At 45.7% G+C, this 25,784-nt stretch overlaps 1 protein-coding gene across 1 annotated transcript; it reads right to left on the bottom strand.

Moving 5' to 3' along the window:
- Positions 1 to 323: 323 nt before the first annotated feature.
- On the bottom strand, positions 324 to 24,861 carry LOC141147294 (protein mono-ADP-ribosyltransferase PARP14-like). Its single transcript, XM_073634503.1, has 11 exons — positions 24,548 to 24,861; positions 22,603 to 22,736; positions 21,835 to 21,868; positions 17,023 to 17,172; positions 14,494 to 14,556; positions 11,582 to 11,758; positions 9,751 to 9,960; positions 8,758 to 9,405; positions 5,471 to 5,610; positions 3,512 to 3,686; positions 324 to 1,663 (listed from the first exon to the last, which is right to left on the bottom strand). The coding sequence occupies exons 1-11, from the start codon at positions 24,735 to 24,737 to the stop codon at positions 1,374 to 1,376; spliced, it is 2,211 nt and encodes a 736-aa protein (XP_073490604.1). The 5' UTR covers positions 24,738 to 24,861; the 3' UTR covers positions 324 to 1,373.
- Positions 24,862 to 25,784: the final 923 nt, after the last annotated feature.

Genomic DNA, 25,784 nt, shown 5'->3' with positions numbered 1-25,784 from the left:
AGCTTCCTTCTGCTTGATGATAGGAGTTCTTTTCGGCCCCATTCACACCTTCTGTGTAGCGGGAATTCGCGTTCCCTCTTGCGATTTTGTATGGGTGATTTTCACGCGATTCCGCCAAAGTGTCATTCACTTCAATGACCTGCCCAATGTGCGCCTGTCACCCACAATCAGCTCCCGCACCTTTGAGCGACAAGCTTCACGCAATTTTTTAAATTCTTTTCCACTAACAATGACTACATTTTATAGTGACCGACTTCTGGCAATACCATTTCAGGTTTGCGCAAAAGTTATAGTGTCCACAAAATAGGGGATAGTTTATGGCATTTTTATTATTCATTTTTTTTTTTTTTTTTTTTTTTTTTTTTACTAGTAATGGTGGCGATCTGCGATTTTTATTGGGACTGCGACATTATGGCGGACACGTCGGACAATTTTGACACATTTTTGGGACCATTGGCATTTATACAGCGATCCGTGCAATAAAAAATGCATTGATTACTGTAAAAATGTCACTGGCAGGGAAGGGTTTAACACTAGGGGGCGATCAAGGGGTTAATTGTGTTCCCTAGTGTGTGTTCTAACTGAAGGGGGGAGGGGACTGTGTAGGGGAGATGACAGATTGCTGTTCATACTGAACAGACGATCAGTCTCTTCTCCCCTCAGAGAACCAGAAACTGTGTGTTTCCGCCCTTGATTCCAAATCGCAGTGTGAATGGAGCCGTAAGCCTCATGAACACGGGGCATTTGCTATTCCCCTCTGAGAAGGAGGGGAATAGCAGGAGAAAAGCTGGCGAAAAAAAAAAAAAAAAAAGGTGCCTAAAGCCGCGTATTGCGCAAGTGTTTGGATGCGTTCTGGGGCGTCAAGCTTTGGGGTGTTAATGGATTCCATTGGTCAGGATATTTATTTATTCTGACCATTGAAATGCATTAATGCTCAAACGTACCTAAATTTAAGTCTAGATACATTTAGATGTTTTTACATGCGGATAGGTGCGTGTGTGGGTATAGGATTGGGATTGTTTGATATTTAAAAAAAAAAAATTTTATTTGTTTATTTATTTTTATGGTTGAACTAGAACTAGATCATCTTTTAATACACCTATGTGTGCATAGATACATGGGGGGAAATTTGCTAAAACTGGAGTGTGCAAAATATTGTGCAGCTCTGCATAGAAACCAATCAGCTTCCAGGTTTTATTGTCAAAGCCTAATTGAAGCAGCTGAAGTTAGATATTAATTGGCTACCATACACAGCTACACCAGAGTGTAGTAAATCTCCCCCATAGGCTAACATAGAGAAGTGATCTTGTCAGAAGAAAAGCTGCTGAAAAAGTTTTGACACTTCCCCATAATCCTCGTTGTCCTCTCTGAGGTCACTTGGTGAAGGTGATGAGGTATTCCGGATAGGCCTGGACGTCATTAAATATCACGAACACTGAGGGTGCTGATATCTTATCTGTGACGCTGTCATACAGGTCGGTGGGGTTTGATGGGTTCTTGGCTGGAGGGACGATCATTTCTTTATTCCCGACACAGTATACACCGGTGAGGACACGGGCCAGGTACATGTATTTGTATCCATTTGTATCCGGTTTGGAGTATGTGTCATCCGCGGAGTAAATGGCTTCAGCAGCGAAATACGTCCCTTTTCCCAACAACGCAGCTGTACTCATAGAGAGAGAAAGAAAAGTATTCATCACAGATCACGAGATACAATACAGAATATATACCGATCAGCCACAACATTCTGACCACTGACAGGTACAGTCAATAAGATTGATTATCTGGTTACAATGGCATCTGAAAGTGGGTGGAATATGTGAATAATGGACAAGAGTAAGGATTTACAACGAGGGACTTTGATAAGGACCAAATTGTAATGTCCAGACTGGGTCAAAGCATCTCCAAAACTACAGCTCTTGTGGAATGTTCCCAGGATGCGGTGGTCAGGACTGACCAAAAGTGGTCCAAGGAAGGAAAACAGGCCAACCGGTGATGGAGGTGAGGAGGGAAGGCTCATTGATGGAGGTGGAGAGGGAAGGCTCATTGATGGAGGTGGGGAGCGAAGGCTCATTGATGGAGGTGGGGAGGGAAGGCTCATTGATGGAGGTGGGGAGCAAAGGCTCACTGATAGATGTGGGGAGGGAAGGCTCATTGATGGAGGTGGGGAGGGAAGGCTCATTGATGGAGGTGGGGAGGGAAGGCTCATTGATGGAGGTGGGGAGGGAAGGCTCAATGATGGAGGTGGGGAGGGAAGGCTCATTGATGGAGGTGGGGGAGGGAAGGCTCATTGATGGAGGTGGGGAGGGAAGGCTCATTGATGGAGGTGGGGGAGGGAAGGCTCATTGATGGAGATAGGATGGAAAGGCTCATTGATGGAGGTGGGGAGTGAAGGCTCATTGATGGAGGTGGGGAGGAAAGGCTCATTGATGGAGGTGGGGAGGAAAGGCTCATTGATGGAGGTGGGGAGGAAAGGCTCATTGATGGAGGTGGGGAGGGAAGGCTCATTGATGGAGGTGGGGAGGGAAGGCTCATTGATGGAGGTGGGGAGGGAAGGCTCATTGATGGAGGTGGGGAGGAAAGGCTCATTGATGGAGGTGGGGAGGGAAGGCTCATTGATGGAGGTGGGGAGGGAAGGCTCATTGATGGAGGTGGGGAGGGAAGGCTCATTGATGGAGGTGGGGAGGGAAGGCTCATTGATGGAGGTGGGGAGGGAAGGCTCATTGATGGAGGTGGGGAGGGAAGGCTCATTGATGGAGGTGGGGAGGGAAGGCTCATTGATGGAGGTGGGGAGGAAAGGCTGGCCCTTGTAGTCTGCTATAATAGAAGAGCTACTGGAGCTCAAATTGCTGGATAAGTGAATGGTTCTGATAGAAAGGTGTCAGAACACACAAAGCATCGCACTATGTTGTGTGTGGGGCTGCGCAGCCGCAAAACAGTCAGGGTGCCCATGCTGACCTGTGTCCACAGCTAAAAGCACCTACAATGGACACGTGAGCATCAAAACTGGACCACAGAGCAATGGAAGAAGGTGGCCTGGTCTTATCAAGTTCAAGAATGATTTGAGTAACACAACAAGGAGCTTGAGGTGTTAATCTGGCCTCCAAATTCACCAGATCTCAATCCAATCGGGCATCTGCGGGAATGTGATGAAAAAACAAGTCTGATCTATGGAGACCCCACCTCACAACTTACAGGACTTGACACTCTTACTTACTTTTAGTGGCAGTTTGGTTGTTTTTTTTTTTCATTTTTGTGCCATTGTCTGTACAGGGGACACTGAGCCAGTTACATCCACGCAGTTGAATGGAAGCTAATTAACTTATGCTATAAGCATACAAACTCCATGCAGGTATGTTGTAGCTTTGCGAGGAATTTAACCTGGGACACCACATCACAGTTACTGTACTGTCCCAATGATATACTTTTAGCTCGGAGTGTTTTGCAGTGCAATGAATATTTTGTTTGCATGATTAGGAGAAGGATAGCGGGGGGGGGGGTCTCTTCTCACCATTGCTCCCAGCGTAGGCTCTGTTGAACCCATTACGATTTATATTACTGGTTATCCCACTCTCGGTGCCATGGAAGAGCCTCTTCTCATTGGTCCTGGTGCCATTCTTGTCATTGATACCGTTCTTCTTAATTTGGTAGTTTTGATACAAATGTATGTTCTGTATTCTCTCAATCTGGGAGGAAAGAATATAAAACAGAATCACCATCTCTGTTCAATGATCCCCCCAATCACATCTGATATCATGGGAAGTATACCTGCACTGTATGGGGGGGGGGCTGAGTACAGCAAGCAGCATGAACTAACCATGGAAGCCCCTAGAAAATTCTGAGGCACAGTGGAAGCTCTGACACCTCCTCTCCTTACGTCATTAAAGGTCAATTATAGTGAAAAATATTTTTCCCAGTACATGTATGGGGCTGGTATTGGCCCCTTGCAGTCCCTGTACAGCAGAGCTCAGAGAGGGGGAGAAGGAAGCAGCAAAAGGAGCCTATCGCTTCATGTGCTGACAAGAAGCATGCTGATAGGAGGAGAGCAGAGCGATAAAGAGGTAAGCGCATCACTGTGCTGCCTCTCCTTTCACTGTGCAGTCATAGGCTGGAGGCAGGCCCAGGGTGACCTGGGCTCAGAGGAAGTGAGTTAAATAATGCTGGACATCAGACTGAAAACATCTAGCGTCTGTGGGGGAAAGCTCTGTATAGAAAGTGAATATTTTAGCATTTGTAGCTTTAAAATTGTTTTTTTATTTTATCATGTTATTTTTGCCTGGGTTTCTGTCATTTCAAATAATATATATCTGTTACACAAGCCCATTAAATGTTATTAGAAGTTCATTTTATTCAGCCACTAAGAAATGCTCCTTCTTTGCGACCATGGCGAGTGTACACTGTCCTCACCGTCCTCATATGCTACATATTGGGATTGTATTAGTCGGATTAGAAACAAATAAACACAACCAGGGAATTATCCCAAATTAAATTCACCCTCCCTACACACTGCTCCCCTGTATGCCCCCTTGTGACCCTCACCCTCTTTTCCCTCTTTTTGTATTATTTTTTTTTATTTATTATTTACAATTTTTTTATTATTTTGTATATTTTTAATTGCCATTTTTTATTTTTTTTTATACATTTTTTTTTTGCACAACGCTGTTGGGGGTCTTTGGTGAGATACCAGGGATCCAAAAAGACCCCCAATGTCTCACTTTTGGGACAGAGAAAGGGAGCGGGGACACAGATACCCCAATTCCTTTCTCTGCAGCCTCAGCTGCACTGGAGACAAATGAAAAGGAAGCTTTGTGAGGCTTCCTGTTCATTCACAAACTGAAGCATAGTAAACATAGTCAGTTATGAATGAACAAAGTGAGTGACTGGCACTATCACCCACTGTATTCGTTAATGAGAGAAAGGGGCTAGTAAGTAAGACATATTTACCCCCCCCCTCCCCGGGCCCTTCCCACTGCTCTCCATCTGAAGATCCCCCTATGTACCACAGCAGCCAGCAGGAGCAGAGGGAAGGCGGCAGCGCTGCGGGGGGGGTTGTGGCAGGCACACAACGGGGGCTCGGGAAGCAGGGGGAATTGTACATGGACAGAGCGGATGAACAGTGCGGCTGATGGGGGAGATTACCAGAACCGATCTTCTGTGTGGCTCTTCCTGCAGCAGCTGAAAGCAGGAGGGAGGGAGGAGGAGATGCCGGCTTTCAGCTGCTGCAGGGAGAGCCACACAGAAGATCAGTTTCGGTAATCTCCCCCCATCAGACGCACTAATCACCCACTCTGTCCACATGCAATTGACCTTAATAAGGGAAAAGGGAAACTGCAGGGGCCACTCATGCACCTGGGGCACTGTCCAGGGGGGGGTCCATGCATTATCTACATTACAGAAGCAGGAGGGAATGTGCTAACATCCTCAAAATCTGCATATGTGATGTGGGGCGAAGCTTTCCCTTCAGTATTACCTTAATTATTCTCATTTGACACGTCTGTGTGAAGAGTCCTTCGACCTCGGAGTAGTCCGAGCTGCTGCTGGTCAATGGTACCACCTTCAGCTGAGTGTTGTCCATGGAATCCCAATACGGGGGGGTTACGAGGAACTCGGCTGTAATATGAATGAGTTATATTTTGGTTTCATTGTAGAACACAATTATCACCCATCAGTGTACATTGATGTGAATCTCAGAGTGCCGACCAATAGGACACCATCATTGTCACACACTGCAGAATGGATTGCAGGTAACACCTCCCTCAGTCATCCATATCAGAAGTACAGGAAGGAGAGAATTGACATCCAGAAGTAATATAATAATCAGAGTATTCAACAAAAATCCAACGTGTTGCGGGGTGTTCTAACCTTCCTCAGGGCTGGACACTGTTGGACGAGAGAGAATTCTTGGTTTAGCAGGTTGGTGTTCTATAGACTGGACCGGCTTCTTCTTTTCTCCTGCAGTAAATAGATTGCACCCTCCAGATATACACCAATCAGCCATAACTTTATGACCATTGATAGGCAAAAGTGATTGTAAAGCTAGTTTTTTTTTTTTTCCAATAACAAACATGTCATACTTACCTGCTCTGTGTAATGGTTCTGCACAGAGCAGCTCTGATCCTTCTGGCTCCCCCCTCCCGCCAAGTGCCCCCAGAACACGCCACTAATGCTCTGTGTGCCCATAAGACATACAGAATGGGGCTCGGCACAACCCCAACGCTCCTTGTTACTGGCTTTGATTGAGAGCAACGGGAGCCAATGGCTCCTGCTGCTGTATCTGAGCCAATGAGAAGCAAGAGCTCTCTCGCACGTTTCTGGATCAAGATCAGGCTTAGGCTTAGATATCAATAAATGCTGGCCCAATGCTTGGGGCTGCGGAGGCAGCTACATTCAGACATTTTTTTTTACCTCGCTGTATAGAATGCAGTAAGGTAAAAAAAAAAAAACCTTCTGTCTTTACAGCCACTTTAAGTGAATGCAGACAATGTGTTTGGGCATCACAGTTTGTTGTGTATGGGGGCTGCGTAGCCGTAGACCAGTCAGGGTGCCCATGTTGACCCGTGTCCACAGCCAAAAGCGCCTACAATGGGCACACAGGCACCAGTACTGGAGCACGGAGCAATGGAAGAAGGCTGGACGACTGTGCCAGAGCAAATCCAAAACTGCAGCTCTTGTGGGATGTTCCCCATCTACTGTGGTCAGTAATGACCAAAAGTGGTCCAAGGAAGGAAAACTGACCAGGGTAATGGGCAGCCAAGGTTTATTGATGGAGGTGGGGAGGGAAGGCTCATTGATGGAGGTGGGGAGGGAAGGCTCATTGATGGAGGTGGGGAGGGAAGGCTCATTGATGGAGGTGGGGAGGGAAGGCTCATTGATGGAGGTGGGGAGGGAAGGCTCATTGATGGAGGTGGGGAGGGAAGGCTCATTGATGGAGGTGGGGAGGGAAGGCTCATTGATGGAGGTGGGGAGGGAAGGCTCATTGATGGAGGTGGGGAGGGAAGGCTCATTGAGGGAGGTGGTGGGGGAGGAGGGAAGGCTCATTGATGGAGGTGGGGAGGGAAGGCTCATTGATGGAGGTGGGGAGGGAAGGCTCATTGATGGAGGTGGGGAGGGAAGGCTCATTGAGGGAGGTGGGGAGGGAAGGCTCATTGAGGGAGGTGGGGAGGGAAGGCTCATTGAGGGAGGTGGGGAGGGAAGGCTCATTGAGGGAGGTGGGGAGGGAAGGATCATTGAGGGAGGTGGTGGGGGGGGGGAGGGAAGGATCATTGATGGAGGTGGGGAGGGAAGGCTCATTGGGGAGGGAAGGCTCATTGACGGAGGGAAGGATCATTGAGGGAGGTGGTGGGGGAGGAGGGAAGGCTCATTAATGGAGGTGGGGAGGGAAGGCTCATTGATGGAGGTGGTGGGAGGGGGAGGCTCCATGATGGAGATGGGGAGGGAAGGCTCATTGATGGATGTGGTGGGGGGGGGGCTCATTGATAGAGGTTGGGAGGGAAGGCTCATTGATGTTGGTGGTGGGGGGGCTTATTGATGGAGGTGGGGAGGGAAGGTTAATTGATGGAGGTGGGGAGGGAAGGCTCATTGATGGAGGTGGGCAGGAAAGGCCCATTGATGGAGGTGGTAGGGGGTCCAATCAAGCATCTGTGGGATGTGCTGGAAAAACAAGTCCAATCCAATGAGGCCCCACCTCACAACTAACAGGATCTAAAGGCCACATACCACAGCATACCTTCAGAGGTCGAATAGAATCCATGCCTAGATGGGTTTGATTGCAAAAGGGGGCCTACTCAATATTAAGTGGGTGGTCATAAATTTATGGCTGATTGGTGTACATTTTTAAAGATCCATTTTCTCTCTTATCCAACAGTTTATGATGTTTCCTCTATGATGATTGATATGTCTGTGGAAAATTGATTCCTGTACAGTGCCTGATGTTAAATAAGGTTGTTTTGTGCCGATTTTCTTTTCCTGTTTGACTGTACTTAGTTCAAGCAGATTATTTAGGCACATAGAGGAGGCGGGAGGAGATACAGATGTAGGCCATTGCTATAAGTAGAATGGCTTCTTATAATGCTGATGTCTGTACAGGGAGGTGAGAGGGATGGTGGGTCTTTGGAGTAGAGGTGCCTGGGGACTGAATGTAGACCTCTCACAATGTCTTTGGCCCAGAGTCTCCCAAATACACAATAGTTTTAGTCACCCAATTTTTCCTGTTTAACCATTGGAGGAAGCAAGCGGGAGCAGATATAGGCAGTCCTGCTATTGATCTTTCTTGGTGCTAAACTAGTGTTTTCTAACCTGTCCAATTAATTTGTCCCCCAAGAGCAGTCATTCAGGACTGTCAGGAGATGACCTATAGACATTAAATTGTAGCCCAAGCCAGATGTATTGGGAGACCTACGGCATAGGCCTGCACACGCACACAGGGTGAGCCGGATGTGCCTGGGCATACCCAAATCACACTGTGTGGTGCCAATTCCCCCTGATGCCCAGACAGACCCATTCCCCCACAGAGCTGCCAGCTTCCCACCTCTCCTGCCATCTAATCCAATCTGGAAGTCTGCATCATACTGTATCTTGGCCTTCCAGATTCCCAGCTAAAAAAAACATCTCTCCAGGGTAATATAGAGAACCTTAATGTCTCTGATCACCAAGAACTTCCAAGGCTGACATTTCATTTATATTTCTGTTAGCCGGAGCGGTCCAATAACATTTAACCAGATGATCATAAAGATATGAACAAGAAAGAAAGGGAATTACCATGTTTTGGATTCCGTTGAAGCCCAATTATGTTTCCTTTGCCATCGTTTGCTTTCTGCACCTCTGTAATTGCCTTGTACTTTACACCGGCGATATCAATATCCACAGGACCTTTCTCAATATAAGACTTTTCCAGCTCCAAGTTTGTCATTTTGTCGAAGGGAATAAAGTTGGTGCCTTGGTAATATCCCCACTCTACCACGTTACCGCACAGCTCCGCCTCTCGTTCTCGCGTCTTCTTATCCCGCACACCTTTTATCATGGCTTGAATTTTATTACTGACCTCCAGAACATCCCTGGTGCGGCCCGTCACCTTTATGGTGGATTGTGGCGAGTCAAATATAATATGAACTCCATGTAACCTTTGAAGCTGAGCCAGAACGTCATGGTCCTCATCATCTAATTCCTGTATCCAGGTATCTGTGATAGTATTGTCATGCTGATCCTTTGTTATGAGATTTTGGAGCCAGTCTGAGGCCGCTTTCACAGATTCACGGCTCTCTGCACACAGGTGGATGATGGCCGGCTCAATGTTTTCTCTCAGCTCAAAAACTTTGGGTTCTTCTTCTTCTTCTTCTTCTTCTTCTTCTTCTTCTTCTTCCTCTTCTTTACTGTTTTTGTCAGATTGGCTCGTACCAAAAATGGCCGCTATAAGAGAAGGTAAAGAATGTCGGGATAAGACACAAAGCACTTACAGAATGTATATACCATGTAGAAGGACTGTTATACATGAAGGAAGACTTCCTGTCTGATAAAAAATTGTCAATGGTAAAGTAAGTGAGTGAAACTTTGTGTCTCCTAGTTGGAGGACTGATCACATCAGTTACAGCGCTCATTCCAGAACTTTGTGTCCTATTAGGAGATCTTCATTTACAGAGGTGACATGAGCAGCTGACACCGGGGCACAACCTGCAGCCTTATCCGAAGAACATCCCTGAATGATCAGCACAGTAATTCGGCATGTGAGATGATCCTAAAAACAACGACACTTACCTGAAATCCTAGAGAAAGAATACAAGGGCTGTTTGGCTGCAGGTGGTGGCTCCTTCTTCTTCATACTGTTATGGAAATCTTTTAACATTTGTGGCTGGAATATTACCAACGTCACGTGTTGGACAGTCACGGCTGATTTCGATTTGACGAAATCCACCACAGCGTCTAGAATTGCGTCAGCCACTGCCGCAGAAGACACACCGCCAGCACCTGAAAAAAGAGAGGACGAGAGAAGGAGAATAGAGTGACCAAGGGGGCACATTGTGTCCTCCTCATCATTGTTCCACAAACAGTTCAATGTAGTTTATCCAATCGGCTATCACATCACTAATCTTTGGCGAGTAGATTATGAAATTTCCATTGTTCTAATTTTGAGGTCATGTTGTTGATTTCAGCTTTAGACTTGGTGCACACTGGCCTTTAAAAAAACGCTTGTTCCCTTGGCAGAAAATTTGTACACAGTTTAGGCGAGTTTAGCGTTTTTTTTTATTTTTTGAGAAACTTCCAATCAAAAACGTACATCAGAAGGGGCTTTTTTCTGCCTCTAAACGCTGAGCCTAAAATAAGCCTCTAGTCGTCCTAATGTGCATAGACACATAGGATAACCTTGAGCTGCTTCTACAGCCAAAACACAGATTTTTAAGCCACTGTGCATGGACCCTTATATTGAAAATATTGTCCTGTATTTACCCCTGAACCAGCCAGGTTGTCTACAATATGATTAGAACACTGACATTGGATATAAGAGTTTCCTCAAGTGTCCTTTCCACTGACAAAGTTGGACATTTAAGGAGTACGGGGGTCCATCACATTGGTGGCAGCGGTGGCATCGTGCTTCCTTGCTATGAACACATCCAAACCACCATCGGGATCCAAGATCGAGATAGCAGGCTTCGGTCGCCCCATCACAGATATGGATCTGGCATCAGAGTTAGAGGGGGTCCTGCCGATCGCCCTTTCAGTATACCCCAGGACTGTGTCTGCGGATCAATACCTGGAGCTCAGGCAGCAGATTCGGGTGGAGCTCTGGACTGGAGCCCTCCAAGTTGCTGGTACAGTATATAGAGGAATCAGGACCTCCTTCCTCCTGCTGGTGACCCCTCTAGTGATATAAAGATCTATATAGAGGAATCAGGACCTCCTTCCTCCTGCTGGTGACCCTTGTAGTGATATAAAGATCTATATAGAGGAATCAGGACCTCCTTTCTCCTGCTGGGGATCCCTCTAGTGATATAAAGATCTATATAGAGGAATCAGGACCTCCTTCCTCCTGCTGGTGACCCCTCTAGTGATATAAAGATCTATATATAGAGGAATCAGGACCTCCTTCCTCCTGCTGGTGATCCTCTAGTGATATAAAGATCTATATAGAGGAATCAGGACCTCCTTCCTCCTGCTGGTGATCCTCTAGTGATATAAAGATCTATATATAGAGGAATCAGGACCTCCTACCTCTTGCTGGTGATCGCTTCATTGATGCCCCCAATCGATTTGCTTACCCACTGCCAGCCCACACTGTTCATTCTGCAATCATTTGAACTGATCACCTCCAAAGCTATAGTTCTGGCCAACGCCGTATCCTCAATATTGTGCTCTATGTTTGAATTCTTGATTTCTCAGTGTGTTATTCTATTTATGTTATTCTCCACTTAAAGTGGCTTACAATAATGAAGAAAATTATTTCAGTGTATTGTATTAACCAACCTTGCCCTGAAAAATTCCAGGAAAAAGTTGGAGATCAAACATTTGAATAAAATTGTATGGCTATGGGAGATGGCAGACAGTTTGTATTTCAGACACAGATAACTCAGGATCTCCGAGAGTCTCTCACCTGTCCCCATGGCCGGGAAGGCCACTGAGGTTGCTTGTTGTCTCTCACACGTGTGCAGGGCATCCGTTATTCTCTTCCCTATTAAATCTGGTTTATTTTGGCCGGCAACATGTATTATATTCCTACAATGGAGGTTTCCTCCTTTTGTAACCACGTACCCGTTGTTGGGTCGGCTTGCTGGAAAAAATAGAAATAAATATGTGAACAATGATGTAGGAGCTCATCTTTGGATATCTGGGTCAACTGGAGAAAATCACATAAATAAAGAAAGGAACACCGAAAAATTCACAGTAAAAAACTATTGTATCTCAACTGCTAGCGTTACCTGGAGGATAAGATACCCCATTTTACCCGCTACCTAAAATTGTAAATTGATATCGGTTTTGACATGAACAGGACCAAAAATTAGAAAATTATCACAAAATAATGATTCTTCATTACTTTGGGACGACAATCCTTGAGCCCAGGTTTACACATATGCGATGTGGGAACCAGCGCGATTCCAGCGCCAGTTCCCGCATCGTATCTCTCCCGCAGGCAGCTCACACCGCCCTCTGCGGACCGCTGCGGGTGTCAATAGAATGTTAATGATACCCCCAGATCGGTTCACAGATCGCAGTGCAAACTGTGGATTCGTACAGGAATCGGATCGCATGGATGAAACCACCCATGCGATCCGATTCCAGTGCGGGGTAAAAAAAAAGTCTTTGCACCTTTTTCTGTGCGAATCCAATGCAAGTTCAGCCATACAACTGTATGGCTGAACTCGCATTGTTCAGACATCGCATGTGATCGGCACCTGCGGTGTGGGTGCAAATCACATGCGATGTCTGTGATCGCACTATTGTGAACCCGGGCTAAAAGTCACAAAGACAAAATATATCAATTTTATTAAACTGTGGTGCTTACCCCAAGAGGAGACACTTGGTATGACGGGTGTTTAACTCAAGTGATAGATGCTCTTTTGACATGGACTTACTGCGCCAAAAGAGCATCTATCACTTGAGTTAAACACCCCAATATCACAATGGTCACATGCCTTCTGGTAAGGTACTTCATATAAACATGATGTGTTCATGTGGTGTATAAAAGTTTTTTTTTAATACGTTGGAAGAAACATTACCTGCCTCATTAGTCCAGCCTACAGCCAGCCCCTTCTGGCTATTTAAACAGCTTTGCTCATTTCCTCCATGCCCTTGTGTGGTCAACATCTCCAGTGTGTACCTGCTGTGTTCCTGTGTATGATTTAGCTGACGACTCTTCTCATTCCTGATCCTGATTTTTGGCTACTGACAATGGTGACTTCTGGTTGCTGATCCCGGCTCATCCGATTACCCGCTCTGACTTCCAAACCCTGGCTTCTGTTTTTATTCCTGATTTGTGTTATTTTTGCCATTTCATTAACGGTGTTATTTTTAACTGCACTCTCTGTCTCCGCCTGGTTTATGGCTCCTAACAGCCTGCTTGTGTACTTATCCAGGTGGTTGGTAGGAGCCTCTCTACTGCTATAGCTACTAATTTCTAAGCCTAACCAGCGGATGCCCGTCCATTAGGGGTGCCCAGGCGCCTCCCCCTTTCTCCACGCCACCCCCTATATAACTAATGGATAGATTCATGCATAGCGTGAATTTATCCACGGTCGCCCCTGCCACCCCCTATTCATGCATCCGGACCCTTTTGGGATGCCGGGCGCCTGAATTACAGCACCCGATTAGAGCCATAATAGGCTTCAAAATATGTGGGATCGTGGCACAGAGCATTGCACCATGAGCCCACCCAGGTGTTACCACAGTGAATTCTCAAGCTCAAGCAGTGCAGTGAAAAGAGACCCGCTGAGGACTATATATGTGCAAAATGGCACTAGATAAAGAAGAATCAGTTCTGAATCATAAAATCTCTCTACTACAAATCAAAGCTGAAAGCTGAAAATTGGTCTGGGCAGGAAGGTATAAAAGTGCCTGGTATTGAAGTGGTTAAGAGGCAGATATAGGGCAAAGGACTAATCACTGGTATTGCCTGTGGTCTCCCTACAGCTGATATTTTTCCTATTACTTCCTTAAAATAGCTTTGTTCTTCACTGTTTCTCTGTTTGGAGGTGGCCATTTTGGTAGAGGCGGGGCTTTGCTTCCTCATCTCAGAGCCACCAGCAAGGAGAACAATGAGCAGCACAGTCACATCATCATCTCTTAATACTAGCAGTCAGAGGCAGCCATGCCTTAGATACTTTATACTACAGATACACAGCTATGAGGCTACAGAAGAGGAGTGCCTAGGCAGAGGAAGGGCAATGGTAGTTTTCAGGAGGAATTCTAGACAACAGGACACAATCAACATTTCTGGAAGCTCCCTATACCATAACAAAATCTTTACTTTTTGAATACAGGGAAGTAAGCCATGTGAAAGGCATCAGTGCTGCCAGAAGGATTGTTGGTACACAAGCTGAGGATGCCAGGGGTGGGGAGCGGGGCTGAGTCCATTGACACCTGCAGTGGGGCTCGGGTGCACGCACGCAGGCAGGAGCGCTCCCATGGGAAGTGGCTTCCCATGGGGGCACTGGACAGAGAGGAGGAGCCAGGAGCGCCAGTGGGGGACCAGAGAAGAGGAGGTTTGCGGCCGCTCTGTGTAAGTATAAGAGATGTTCGTTGTTTTTTTTTTAATTACCTTTACAATCACTTTAAGTTTAACTTTTATTACTATTAGCATCTGATTTGAAGATAAAAATTCCCATTACTTCTTCTCTTCTCTCTATTTAACTTATTGTACGGCCATCTCCAAATTTCCTGGATTGTTCTCCTGCCAAGGGCAAGATCCACATTTCTCTATTAATTAGTTAAAAAAATATTCACATTTTATTATAGGTCACATGATCTCTGTCTGTCCAATCCTGAAAAAATCTTCATAAAGTTACTTACCGAGCCTGGCACATTCACTTTCTATATTAGGCCCGGCTCCTTCCAGGATGGCTTTAGAGACTCCTGTAACAACACAACATATCAGATTCACATTGCCAAAATGGGATTCAGTATTTGTTTCGCGAGTAGAACCAGAAACATTCCTTGACAAGGTCAAAGGAAACAACGCAATGCAAGACTGAGACATATTGTATCTCTATGAAGGCATACAAATGACAAGACCTTGAATGTAAGATCACAATAAATCTGCATTTGGAGAAGAACCAAAATCCTTTTCTTTTTAGTTTTCCTCTATTAGTGAAGATCTGGGAGCCTTTTATGGTTAATTTTTTTCCTTCACACATTATCCGTCAGGTTTTCTCTATAAATAAAGGGTCCTATAAGAGAGTCTATTATTGGAGATAGTTGATGTCAAACATATCCTCACTCTTGCAAGATATATCAGATTTTACACTCACCACCAGAATATCACATCTCCAACATGACCCTTCAAAAGGTAGAAAAATACTCCACTCCTGACCTTCTCTCTACCTACTGTATGATTACACACACCACCTGGATATCAAATCTCCAACACGACCCTCCATAACATTGAACATACTCCACTCCTGACCTTCTCTCTACCTACCGTATGATTACACTCACCACCTGGACATCAAATCTCCAACACGACCCTCCATAACATTGAACATACTCCACTCCTGACCTTCTCTCTACCTACCGTATGATTACACTCACCACCTGGATATCAAATCTCCAACACGACCCTCCATAACATTGAACTTACTCTGCTCCTGACCTTCTCTCTACCTACCGTATGATTACACACACCACCTAGACATCAAATCTCCAACACGACCCTCCATAACATTGGACATACTCTGCTCCTGACCTTTTCTCCAACTTTCTGATTACATTCAGCACTGGGATATCACATCTCCAACCTGACCCTCCATAAAAAATAAGATACTCTGCTCCCAGTCTTCTGTCTACATCTCTAACTGCACTAGCCACCAGAATATCACACCTCCAACATGCCCCTCCATAAACATAGAACATACTCTGCTCCTGACCTTCCCTCCACCTTTCTGACTACACCGACCACCGAGATATCACATCTTTAAACATGATCCTCCATAAGGTAGAACATACTCTGCTTCTGTCCTTAATTCTACCTCCTGGTTGATTACACTCACCACCTGGATATCAAATCTCCAACATGAACCTCCATAAGACAGAACATACTTTGCTCCTGACTTTCTCTCTGCCTTTCTGCTTGCACTCAACACTGGTGTATAACACCTTTCAAAACTACCCGCCTTAGAATAGAATATACTCTGGTTGTCCCTCTACCTTTCTGATCACACTTATCACTAGACATGGGCACTTCATTACGTTCCAAATTCATTTTTCAATGAAATTCGACAAATCCATTAATTCGGAAATATTCAAATGAATGAAAACCCATTTAATTCTTCAGAAAACGAAAATCGAAAGAACGAAAATCCGAAATTCAAGAATCTGGAAATTCAAAAATTCGAAGATCCAAAAATGTGAACATCCGAAAATTCGAAAATACGAAAATCGGAGAATCCGAAAATTCGAAAATCTGCAAATCCGAAAATAAGAACGAAGATCCAAAAATTCAAAAGAATGAAAATCCAAACATTTGAAAACCTGAAAATTTGAAAATCCAAAATAATAAGTAACTAATAATAACTATTACTATCTATTTAATAATAGGTATTTGGAATTTCCTTTCAAATTTGGCTGTTAGCGAAGGTAACGAATACAAATTTATCCGAAGTTACTAATTATCCGAAATAACGAATGCCGCATCTAAACAAATAGAACGTAACAAATTAATAATAATATATAATAAAAAATTATTATTATTATTATTCTTTATCAAAATTTGTTGCGTTCCATTCATTTAGATGTGGCATTCTTTTTTTCAGATAATTCGTAACTTTGGATACATTTCTGATTGTTACGTTCACGAATAGCAAAATTCGAATTTTAGAATTTTCGAATTTCTGAATTTTCAAATTTTTGCATTTACAAATTTATTCCAAATAATGAATTTCGATCATAACGAATGACCCGAAAAACGAAAAAAAAAAACAAAACACGAATGAAACGAAAACTAAAACAAACACATTTTTCGGCAGTGAACATGCCTACTTATCACCAAGATGTCACATTTCCAACGTGACCCTCTAAAGGGAGGACACCAACCTTCCCATTCCAGCGTTGTTCACCTAAGACTTCTGGTTTAATCAAAATTTTTTTTATAGTATACACTAAACTTTGGTTGGGTCCTTCACGACAGTATCAGTTCCTCATGCAGCCCCTTGAAAAAATGAATTGCCCACCCCTTGCTCTATAAGGTAGGAAATACTCAATGGCTCGGCGGCTTGTATTGTAGGCTCTGCTCTATGTGATCTTATGGTGACTTTGCTCCGGTCTTCTCCCAGTTCTCAAAAAGATCTTCACATTTTATAGGCCCAGCAACATTCTTGGAAATACCTGATTTAAGGTTGAACGTGTTATTGGTTGAGTTGACAATGACGTCACACTTTTCCTTCGTTATATCTCCAGTTTTCACCTGGTAGGTGAGAGATCCAATCCTCATTTCATAAACATTCTGTGCCGGGCTTTTCACCTTCCCGAAGAAAGCTACAAAACAGATCGCAATAGCACGAGATTAAACATTATATTTTATAGGAGAATAGTGTTACATGTGTAGCGGTGCCCCCGTAGAGTGTTGTGGTCCGGCTGTCACCCTGCCCAGCCAGGCACACAGTTCTCATTCACCCTCAGGTAGAAAACCAGTCCTTGAACTTTGTATTTTTATTGAGGAGAATAAACTTGGATGGGGATGGGGTATCATGAGATGCCCAGTTAATTAGGAAACAATTCAGGGACTTGAGACTATATACAACTCCAGTATATATACCTCCTCTCTTCTCTCCAGCACATTTTCTTGTAGACTATCTCTCCTTAACACCTCCAGTACATCACTTGCTTGCACTTCCCGGACCAGCGGGCACTGATAGATAGGCCTGACACTGGTTCAGCCAGGCCTGAAGCAGATGCCCTTTGCAGGCAGAGACCGTGGGTCCCTTTGGTGCTAGCTGTCTACGTGGCTACTGAGCCCAGTACCACATCTTCAGGCCCTGCCAGCCCTCCTGGCTGCAGCTGCCTCTCCCCACTGCCCGTGCCACCACAGTCCACTCCACTGACTCTGCACCCATCCCAGACTTCTCCATCCCAGTCCTCTCAGGCGTGCCTTCCCAGTCCCCTCCTGACTGTTTCACTCACCAGCCCTCCTGGCTTCGACCTGTTGTCCCTCCTTGGAGACTTGCCTGGCAGTGCTCTCTCCTGCTGTCCTTTTTTGCTCCTCCTGTGCCTCCTGTCCAGGACACCTCCACGTGTTCTTAGAAGGTCCTGTCCACACCTGAGCCCAAGCCCAAGGTCACCCCACCTCCAGACTGGGGAGCTCTCTCAAAGGCCCAGACAGCCTAGCACTCCATCTCCAGTTTACAATCCGAACAGCCTGACTCCTCGTCAATTTCGGAAGTGAAACCTCTGATAAATAGTCATCTAATTCTACTATTGTATAATGGGCTCTGGTGGCGTAACAAAGGTAACAAACTCCTTCATAATATCTTCACTCTGCTCAACCATCATGCCCGTTTGGGTTTTTATTCTGGGAATGTTACAGGGTTGATAATCAGGTTTAGCCAGATATGCCAGCAGACGGCTATTTTTATCCCCAAATTCAAATATACGTTGATTTTGATATAGTAATTTTTTCTGTGTACGTTCTAGTAGTACCAGGTCTAGTTCTCTAGCCTTATGCCGCCAAACAGCATGTGTGTAAGTAGTGGGGTGTGTAGAATATTCTGTTTCCGCTATTCTAAGTTCCCCCTCTGTGTCCACTAACCTGGACTGCGACACCTTGCGGGCCCCCCCGATGGCAGCTGCAAAAGAGCCACGGGCAGTGGCCTTGAAGGCATCCCAGACCACCGGGACGTCTGCACTGCGTTTGTTGATCACCCAGTATAATTTCATATCCGCCATACTTTGATCTAATACAGTTTGGTCTGCCAACCATAGCGAGCTCAACCTCCACACCCTATATGAGGAAGATGTGTTCAGGGCTAGGTCCACCATTAAAGGTGAATGGTCAGACAGAGCCCTAGGTAAATATCTAATACTGGTTACAAGACTGAGTAAATCAGATGATACCAGACATAAATCAATTCTTGATAAAGTATTATGGGTGTCAGACTGACATGAGTATTCCCTTATATTTGCATGTTTCCATCTCCAGGCTTCCACCAAATCAAATTGAACCAGAAAACAAGTGATAACCTTGAATGAATTCCCATACCATCTCTATGCTGATGGCACTCAAACCTGACATATCAGTCTGGAGGTCACGCCACTTCCTAAAACTCAATCTTTCTAAAAACCAGTTTGCAATATTTCCTTTCCCCCATCCCCCTCCTCCAAGTTTTTCATCAAGATCTATAACACAACTATCAGTCCCTTATCTGATGTCAGGATATTTGGTGTAACCCTGGACTCTGAACTCTCCTTCCAGCCTCACATCCAGTCAATGTTCAAATCCTTCCATCTTAACCTCCATAACCTCCAAAAATGCATTCCTTCCTAACCAACTACTCCACCAGTAAGCTAATCTACTCTCATGTTATCTCTCACCTTTTCTATTGCAACTCCCTCCTTGCTGGTCTCCCTCTACACAGGCTATCCCACTCTCAGTCCATCATGAATGCTGCTGTCAGACTCACTCATCCACCTCACCAACCATTCAGTGTCTGCCAGTCCCTCCACTGGCTTTCCCTCGCCCAGCAAATAAAATTAAAAATCCCTCCTAAGACCTCCTGCTTTCTAGATCCCCCATCACCTCCTCCTATGCTTGCCCTCAGGACTTCTCCAGAGTCTCTTCCATCCTCTGCAGCTCCCTACCCTAATTTGTCTGTCTTTAGTGGATACTTGCAAACTCATCACTTTAGGGAAGCCTATCCTGCCATCATCTAAAAACTGAACTTTTACTTTCACTATTCCTGTCAGAATATTCTAGAAGTCTCATTATTTCACACAGTTGGATTTTCCTTAGAAAAGAAGAAGAGGTTTATCCAAAATAGCTTCTGGGGGGGGTTTTTGGTTGTTGTCTGTAATGTGCCAGGACCCACCATGGCCAATGGACATAAGTGGCGCACAAGATGAGTGGTCAACCATCCATTTGCAGGAACACAGAATTATTTTGTGTATTTGTAAAGTACATCATTGATCATAAACTGTCCATAAAAGGCCATAAAATTGCTACTTGTCCTTTGGCTGCCATACAGATCATTGTATACCTTCCCACAGTGATGGGAGTAAGTCACACATGTGCAAGTCACAAGCAAGTCTCAAGTCTTAACCTTCAAGTCACAAGCAAGTTCCAAGTTACTGTGGCGAAAAGCAAGCAAGTCAAGTCGAGTCCCTGCTAGAAGTCAAGCAAGTCAAGTCAAGTCATTTATTTTGGTCAAGTCACAAATTAAGTCAAAATACTGATATACCCCGAAGCCGGGACTCGGGGGAGCTTTCTTTTGTGTGGGGGGGTGGCTTTTGCCTAGGCCAAGACACAGAACTGGTGGTGCCAAGTCATTGCAAGTCAAATAGCCCAAGTCAAAGTCAAGTCGCAAGTCATTAGTGACAAGTCAAAGTCAAGTCTAGTCATTTATTTAATTTTGTCAAGCAAGTCGCAAGTCCTCAAACAGTTGACTCGAGTCTGACTCGAGTCAAGTCATGTGACTCGAGTCCCCCACCTCTGCCTTCCCATCATTCCAAGGTATAGAAGATACAGATGGTGACATAGACCTCAGGTCTCCTCCATCACCTCGCTCTGGTCACAGATAGGATATGTATGGGAGAGAGGGAGGGAGAGGGGCCTAGTGGCTGCTCTCAGTTCCTTCAGTACAGGGAAGGAATGGTTGGGGGTTCATGAGACATACTGGGCTGCCTTTCTACTGTGATTATCACCTGAATATTGCAACAAATGATCACATTATAATGAATGAGGTATTGTAACATTTACACATTTATTTCTGATACATTGTCCTAATTGCCAGTGTGTTGACTTCATATTGTCCTATTTCTCAGTGTTTGTGTTGGTGACCATACTACCCTCCAAAGGACTGTCTTTAATTTGTGTGCATACCGTAGTGTTACTATATGTAGCATTCTCCTAGATAGGTGCTCGCTAGGTTAGGTACATTTAATTCTTTAGCTCCTCTGTAATCAGCTTTTGATTGCTTTGGGCTGCTCTGAGTTTCACTGGTTGTGGGTTTGACTGCTTCCCCCTGCCTTCTGAATGGTTCTGGAAAGTAGTGGGCTGGGAAAGTCAAATCTACAGCCTATTTATGTGGTATCAGCCAATCCCTGGGAGAGGGTACCCAGTAGGTGGCTGGGAAAGAGCAAAAATAGTCTGCGGCCTGGAGCAGAAGGGTTCTATTCCAGGAGAAGGAGATATCAGTCTGAAGGGCTGCTGCCCTTCTGGGCAATGTAGTTGTTTTTTTTGTTTCATTTGCTCATTGAGGTCCCAGCTGTGTTGGGGGGGGGGGGGGGCTATTCCACTGAACTTTGCTGGAGGTGATTGAAGGATTTATCTGGGAATCTGGTCTGAAGTGTCCACACATATATGGTTGATATTGGAAGGAGGCACTCAAATATCCAGGGACACTAGTGAGTCCAGACCAATCTATGAGAAATCCCAGCGACTATACGCTGCTGCTATCCCTCTTGCATCAGTGCTGCACCCATGTTAAAAGTTGGACATTTCTTATGGGGTCCCTGGGTGGCTTAAGTTGCTACTTTACATTGCTGGAGTATCCCACAGTTACCTTACACCACATCCAAGTTCAAGTTTCAATAAAGCATAACAAAAAAAAAAACCTCTAGACTATTTACTAAGCCAGAAGAATGGCTGAGATGGTGTGCCTGACTGCAGATACACTAGCTTGGGAAAGAATCTTGGGACTACTCGCTGGGCCCTTTTGGGAGTGAGCGTTATACATGGATCAGCCTTCATTAACCCAAGGAAGGGCTTCCTTGCGCTGGTGGTCAGTGGAAAGCATGAGTGGTGTTAGTGTCAGAACTATATGAGCACTATCGGGTGGGAGATCAATCCATCACTACTCATAGACTCAAGGAACTCCTAGCAACCTCTGGAGGAACCCTGGTAGAGAAAGGCTTCTATAGACACTTTCCTCTGGAGGCTTATATGTATCGGTTTACGCCTCTGTAAACTCAATATTGTTCAGTTACCTGGGAGGTTCTGGCTCTTCTCGGTTTTAGAAGCCTGCCAAAAAAAAAACACCAAATCACAATCATGGCATTTGTGTGTATATCTTCTAGTTTATCTTCTAGTTTTATTTCCCAAACCTGTAGCCTTCTTGGGGGTCCAATATATGTTATTAGAAATTAAGTTTACACTTCTGTGGGTTGGGGTCCACAACCCATCCACCGAGAGCTCTATGTATGAAGTATTTGACCAAAGAACATTTGTTCTCAACAAACAATTTATATTGTGATGATGATGTCATTGGAGGCATTATTTGGCTTCAAAAAGGTTGAGCCCACCCACTTGTGACACCAGTGAATGAATATTCGCTATTGTCTTCCTGCTTCTCATCTCGGCCAATCAGGACAAGAAGCAGGTCCTAAGACCGGATTGGCTGGTAGGAGAAGCCAGGGAAGCTGCTGAAACTGCCTGCGGCCTGGATGGGGTAAGTGCAGGGCTGGTGAGTGGGGTTTATTTGCCACAAATTTGCCATAAATTGGAGCACCAGCCGCCACTGCACACACAAAGTACATGTGGGGGAGGGGTTCCTGGTGTCAGTAAGGCCGTTATTTGGGATCAGCCATTTATGTTCCCTTGGATGGCACACAATGTGCTCAGCATCCTCCAGGAGAGGAGCGCCCCCCTCTGACAGATATACAGAATGAGCCCCTTCCATACATGGGGCCATAATAAAAGTAATTTATCTCTCACCCCTGTGAGCCCCTCCCCCTTCTCTGTACCCCAACACTTACCCCAGCCTCGTCCTGTGGGGGTGGGGAGGTCTCTGCACTCTGTATGTCTTCCGGTAATCGGACTTCCAGCTGTAATGTCCCCCCATCCGGTAATTTCAGTTCATGAGTCTTCCTCTGCAGAACCCGATTTCGTGCTGTGATAGATAAGATTACAGATACACCATTACTTTTCTCTGATATTGTTTGTAGACAGATGGACCCAATTTTTTTTAATAGCGACAATCCCTCTCCAGTCCTCAGTACTTACCTCCCTCCTCCTTGTAGTGTATGAGGAGCCCCCTCCAGTCCTCAGTACTTACCTCCCTCCTCCTTGTAATGTATGAGGATCCCCTCCTGTCCTCAGTACTTACCTCCCTCCTCCTTGTAGTGTATGAGGATCTCCCTCCAGTCCTCAGTACTTACCTCCCTCCTCCTTGTAGTGTATGAGGATCCCCTCCAGTCCTCAGTACTTACCTCCCTCCTCCTTGTAGTGTATGAGGATCTCCCTCCAGTCCTCAGTACTTACCTCCCTCCTCCTTGTAGTGTATGAGGATCCCCCTCCAGTCCTCAGTACTTACCTCCCTCCTCCTTGTAGTGTATGAGGATCCCCTCCAGTCCTAAGTACTTACCTCCCTCCTCCATGTAGTGTATAAGGATCTCCTCCAGTCCTCAGTACTTACCTCCCTCCTCCTTGTAGTGTATGAGGATCCCCTCCAGTTCTCAGTACTTACCTGCCTCCTCCTTGTAGTGTATGAAAATCTCCCTCCAGTCCTCAGTACTTACCTCCCTCCTCCTTGTAGTGTATGAGGATCCCCTCCAGTCCTCAGTACTTACCTCCCTCCTCCTTGTAGTGTATGAGGATCCCCTCCAATTCGCAGTACTTACCTGCCTCCTCCTTGTAGTGTATGAAAATCTCCCTCCAGTCCTCAGTACTTACCTCCCTCCTCCTTGTAGTGTATGAGGATCTCCCTCCAGTCCTCAGTACTTACCTCCCTCCTCCTTGTAGTGTATGAAAATCTCCCTCCAGTCCTCAGTACTTACCTCCCTCCTCCTTGTAGTGTATGAGGATCCCCTCCAGTCCTCAGTACTTACCTCCCTCCTCCTTGTAGTGTATGAGGAACCCCTCCAGTCCTCAGTACTTACCTCCCTCCTCCTTGTAGTGTATGAGGATCTCCTCCAGTCCTCAGTACTTACCTCCCTCCTCCTTGTAGTGTATGAGGATCTCCCTCCAGTCCTCAGTACTTACCTCCCTCCTCCTTGTAGTGTATGAGGATCCCCCTCCAGTCCTCAGTACTTACCTGCCTCCTCCTTGTAGTGTATGAGGATCCCCTCCAGTCCTCAGTACTTACCTCCCTCCTCCTTGTAGTGTATGAGGATCTCCCTCCAGTCCTCAGTACTTACCTCCCTCCTCCTTGTAGTGTATGAGGATCCCCTCCAGTCCTAAGTACTTACCTCCCTCCTCCTTGTAGTGTATGAGGATCCCCTCCAGTCCTCAGTACTTACCTCCCTCCTCCTTGTAGTGTATGAGGATCCCCTCCAGTTCTCAGTACTTACCTGCCTCCTCCTTGTAGTGTATGAAAATCTCCCTCCAGTCCTCAGTACTTACCTCCCTCCTCCTTGTAGTGTATGAGGATCCCCTCCAGTCCTCAGTACTTACCTCCCTCCTCCTTGTAGTGTATGAAAATCTCCCTCCAGTCCTCAGTACTTACCTCCCTCCTCCTTGTAGTGTATGAGGATCCCCTCCAGTCCTCAGTACTTACCTCCCTCCTCCTTGTAGTGTATGAGGATCCCCCTCCAGTCCTCAGTACTTACCTCCCTTCTCCTTGTAGTGTATGAGGATCCCCTCCAGTCCTCAGTACTTACCTCCCTCCTCCTTGTAGTGTATGAGGATCCCCCTCCAGTCCTCAGTACTTACCTCCCTTCTCCTTGTAGTGTATGAGGATCCCCTCCAGTCCTCAGTACCTACCTGCCTCCTCCTTGAAGTATATGAGGACATATCCTCGGGTGCAGTCGGTGACTCGGATCTCACACTCTCCTCCATCTGATTTGTTCTTACTCCCGAAATAAAGCTGCAGTTTATTTTTCAGCTTTTTCAGTTTTTGTGGCCCCTGGCTCCATGTTAGGGCCACAGGGTGCAGGTACTTGCTGTCCCCCATGGTGGTGATTTTTAGTGGGGGTCGGTTAGCGGAAGGTGAGGAGGTACAGCCAGGCAGGGCGTGGAGGTCGGTGTTTTCTGGTTGAGCATCTGCTGTTTATGAAGCAAGAACTCTGAAGACTTTCACTTTCAGTTTCTGCAGCTCAGATGACTTTCTGCTGGAGATTGTTCCCAGAAAAGCCCCAGCTGTGTGTGTCAGTCCTACAACCCGCGTTCACTTTCTGGGACTTGCTGTTCCATATTGTACATTGGGTTGTCACCTCTCTCAGGGCTGATTGGACAGGTGGAGGATATAGCTCAGTATTAGTACAGAAAATCCTCCTCCATCCTCAGAAAGGGGAAATACAAAGATTGTTTCTTTTTGAGTTCTTTATTTACAAAGTTTCAGATTACAGAGAAAAGAAAGATAAAAAAATGCAACATACTATCAGACAGAAAATAACATATAAAGCTAGATGTAAACCCTGAGAGCCCATCCACACCATGTGTACTTCTCTGTGCTGGAAAGCCTTGCCCATAGGCATGTGCAGGGGGTGTGCCGAGTGTGCCTGGGCACACCCTTATCACCCCCATGTGCCAGGGCCACTGATAAGGCAGTACAGCCACCCCTCCTGTACCAGGCCTGGGTCCTATCAGTTAAAAAAGGGGGCCCGGGCACTTGCTGAGCAGGAGGACCGGCTGTACCACCTTATTGCAGACACTGATCCTCTTGTTCCTTTCCCCTCAGCACTGCAAGCTTCTCCTCCTCTTCCTCCATCTAGCTGCACTACAGGGGGATCCGGGGGAAGGGGCTGGTAAATGTCATTTACCGGCCCCTTCCTTTTCTGAATGAACACATTTACCGATCGCTCATGCGCCATTCATCTCTAAAGTATAGTAAACTGTGTTTACTATGCTTCGGTTTGTGAATTAATTGGAAGCATGTAAATGCTTCCTATTCATTCATCTGTGCAGCTGATTTTAAATGTGAGACATTAGGTGTGTGAGCTTTGGGGTGCACACCCTAATGCATTAGGCTACGCACACCTATACACACAAGAAAAGGCAA

The sequence above is a fragment of the Aquarana catesbeiana genome, linkage group LG06 (genome assembly GCF_042186555.1).
Source record: "Aquarana catesbeiana isolate 2022-GZ linkage group LG06, ASM4218655v1, whole genome shotgun sequence".
NCBI lineage: Eukaryota > Metazoa > Chordata > Amphibia > Anura > Ranidae > Aquarana > Aquarana catesbeiana.
Note: the sequence above shows the minus strand (reverse complement) of the source record. Positions and strands in the feature narration are given on the sequence as shown.